Raw genomic sequence first — 2,557 nt, forward strand, 5'->3', positions numbered from 1 at the left:
TGTGTGTGTGTGTGTGTGTGTGTGTGTGTGTGTGTGTGTGTGTGTGTGTGTGTGTGTGTGTGTGTGTGTGTGTGTGTGTGTGTGAGAAGGAACTCACCAGGTACCTTCCCGGTGATGAGCACGGAGTCTTCATACAGCCAGATGTTCCCCTGGCTGTGAGGCAGCAGCAGCAACGTGACAGAGGAGAAAACTGCCAGAGAACAAAGAGAAAGATCAGGAGCCAATCACAAGTACAGAAGAACAACAACGATCTGTCAGGTTTTCATGACCTATAACATCTGCTGGTGTGTTTGTTTGTTGGTTTGGTAGCTTGTAGAGCTACAAATCCAACAGCAGAGGGCGTCCAAACATTGGAGCACAGCAGAGTTCAGCTGTCTGGCTCAGCACCACAAAAGGGAGGCGTCTCTGCTAATGCAACTGTTCCCCCCACCCTTCCTGCATTTTCTCCTCCATAACACCTGCTCCCCACTTCCCTTTGAATCACCACCTGCTCCCTTGCCCCTTCTCCACACTAAGGCCAGCAGAATAAAAACATCCCCACCACCCCCCTGCTCTGGCAGGACAAAGACACTTTGCTGAGACAAGCATAGGTCTCATGCCGGCCTGAGGCAGACACCTCGACTCCAAGAGCGATCGATGAGGCGAGCACAGGACGCCACGCTCAGTTACACTCGACTGGGAACATAAATCGCCTCATCGTGGACAAACCTCAGAGACAAGTTGTGTGTTGTCGCTGACACTTCATTAATCTATAATGACAATGAATAATGCAGGCAAGTGTGTTTGTGTGTGTCTGAGTGTGTGGGAACTGTGCTAGCAATACTGTAAGCTCCACAGTCTTGTTTTTGGGTTTTTTACGTCACCTTTTAAAAAATTATTTACTGGTTTGGTCATTTTTAGGTTGGCAGTGAGCCCACTTTCTGAATTCTGTCTCTAAAGCACTTTAGACCAATAACAATACTCACCAATACCAGTACCGATATACCAGTATTGGTATTGGTAATATCTGCCCTGTATTTACTTGGTAATTGAAAATTAAAATTATTTAATAAAATTCAGTGGGCTACATACTGAACTTTGAGGATAGAAATAAAGTATTGATCCAGTATTGATATCAGTAATTGTTTCGATCTGCCCACCTCTGCTGGTTACTCACTTGGTCTCTTATTGGTGCTCCAGGGGAGCAGGCTGGGCACGTAGCCTCCCATGCTGCCCAGCAGGGTCAGACCGAGGCCCGGGCTGTACGGCACCCAGAGCAGAACCTCCCCCATCTCCCCGGTCTGGGCAGAAGTCCTCAAGGTGTGGTTGACGTAGACGTCCACCGAAGCCCCCGACAGGGGCTGGCGGGTCACCAGATCTCTCACCAGGACCTTCAGGGCAAACTGAGGCTCTGCAAAGAAGATGCCAGAGGAAAAAGAGGAGATCTGGGTTGCACGTGTCCCTCCTGCGTGCTCCGTAACCTTTCTCTCGCCATGAAAAAGTGATGAGGCGAGCACTTCTGCGGGGAGGGTGGAAAAATACATCCAGGAACCGAACGACAGCACAGAAGAGATGCAGTCTGACTTTTAAATACGAGCTTCCAGATAAACAATGCACTGTTTGCTGTTATTGACGGACACACACACACAGCCTCAGCTGTCCTTTGTGTGTTCACTAGGGACAGGATGTAAACACAGACTTTACTTACTGTATCAGCAGAGCAGCACAGGATTACCACACTCCCCTCCCTCCCTGTCTCCCATTAAGACATCACCTGCTCAGGCCAAAAAGATAAAAGCCTAATCCTCCACACCTCCATATTCCTCCTATTAATCCTATTACACTGGACTGTCTGATTCCAGTCCAGCAGTGTATCAGTGCGCTCCTGATTTCCTAATTTATTGCAGAAAGCCCCCTTTATTAACGCACCTGCACCATCAGTCATGCCCCACTGTTTCCTCTGCAGCTGATTTCCATTTTCAGTAACAATGACATCCCCCTCCTCCATCCTCCACCCCCCTCCATCCTCCAGCAAACACCCCCTTCCTCTTTGTTTATGTTTACCTGCTGATAGAGCCGAGAGGGTGGCGGCTCGGCTAGAGGCGGCGGTGTAGGTGCCGGACGGGTCTCCGGCCCCGGCCGTGAGGCCGCCGCCCTCCTCCAGTGCCGCTGCTGCCCTCGCCGCCCCATCCAGGCAGGAGATCAGCAGCAGCGACGGCAAGAAGAGGAGCAGCGGCGGTGGGTGGCGTTCAGCGGCGGGCATGGCGAGAGGGGGAGCAGGCTCAAAGACATAACGGACCGCGAGGAATCGAGCTCTGGAGCGGGGAGCGCGATCACCGAGGCCTCGTCCCTCCCTCCCTCCGTCTGTGTGTCTGTCAGGGTTCCTGTGATGCTGGTGCCGAAAGAAGGAGGAGGCACCCCGCGGAGAGGAGATGCGCTGGTGCTGAGGCTGGGCGTGTGGGGCGGAAGATCGTCTATATAAACCGCGATGTCTCACTCTGTTAGAGGAATGCGTGCAGTAATCGAGATTAAGCAAAATGAGGGCGTGTATCAGTAAACATACCTGGAGCAGAAGCAC

General features: G+C 51.8%; 1 protein-coding gene across 1 annotated transcript in view; it reads right to left on the reverse strand.

Moving 5' to 3' along the window:
• fam171b (family with sequence similarity 171 member B) overlaps positions 1–2,557 on the reverse strand; it is a 12,044-nt gene extending 9,487 nt beyond the window's left edge. The window contains exons 1-3 of the mRNA XM_005742225.1: positions 2,044–2,557; positions 1,157–1,390; positions 98–190 (exon numbers count right to left, since the gene is read on the reverse strand). Coding sequence (XP_005742282.1) covers positions 98–190; positions 1,157–1,390; positions 2,044–2,242 — 526 coding nt within the window. The 5' untranslated portion in view covers positions 2,243–2,557. The remainder of the gene's footprint in view (positions 1–97; positions 191–1,156; positions 1,391–2,043) is intronic.

The sequence above is a fragment of the Pundamilia nyererei genome, unplaced genomic scaffold, assembly GCF_000239375.1.
Source record: "Pundamilia nyererei isolate P.nyererei 1_Seehausen unplaced genomic scaffold, PunNye1.0 scaffold00118, whole genome shotgun sequence".
Classification (NCBI taxonomy): Eukaryota; Metazoa; Chordata; class Actinopteri; order Cichliformes; family Cichlidae; genus Pundamilia; species Pundamilia nyererei.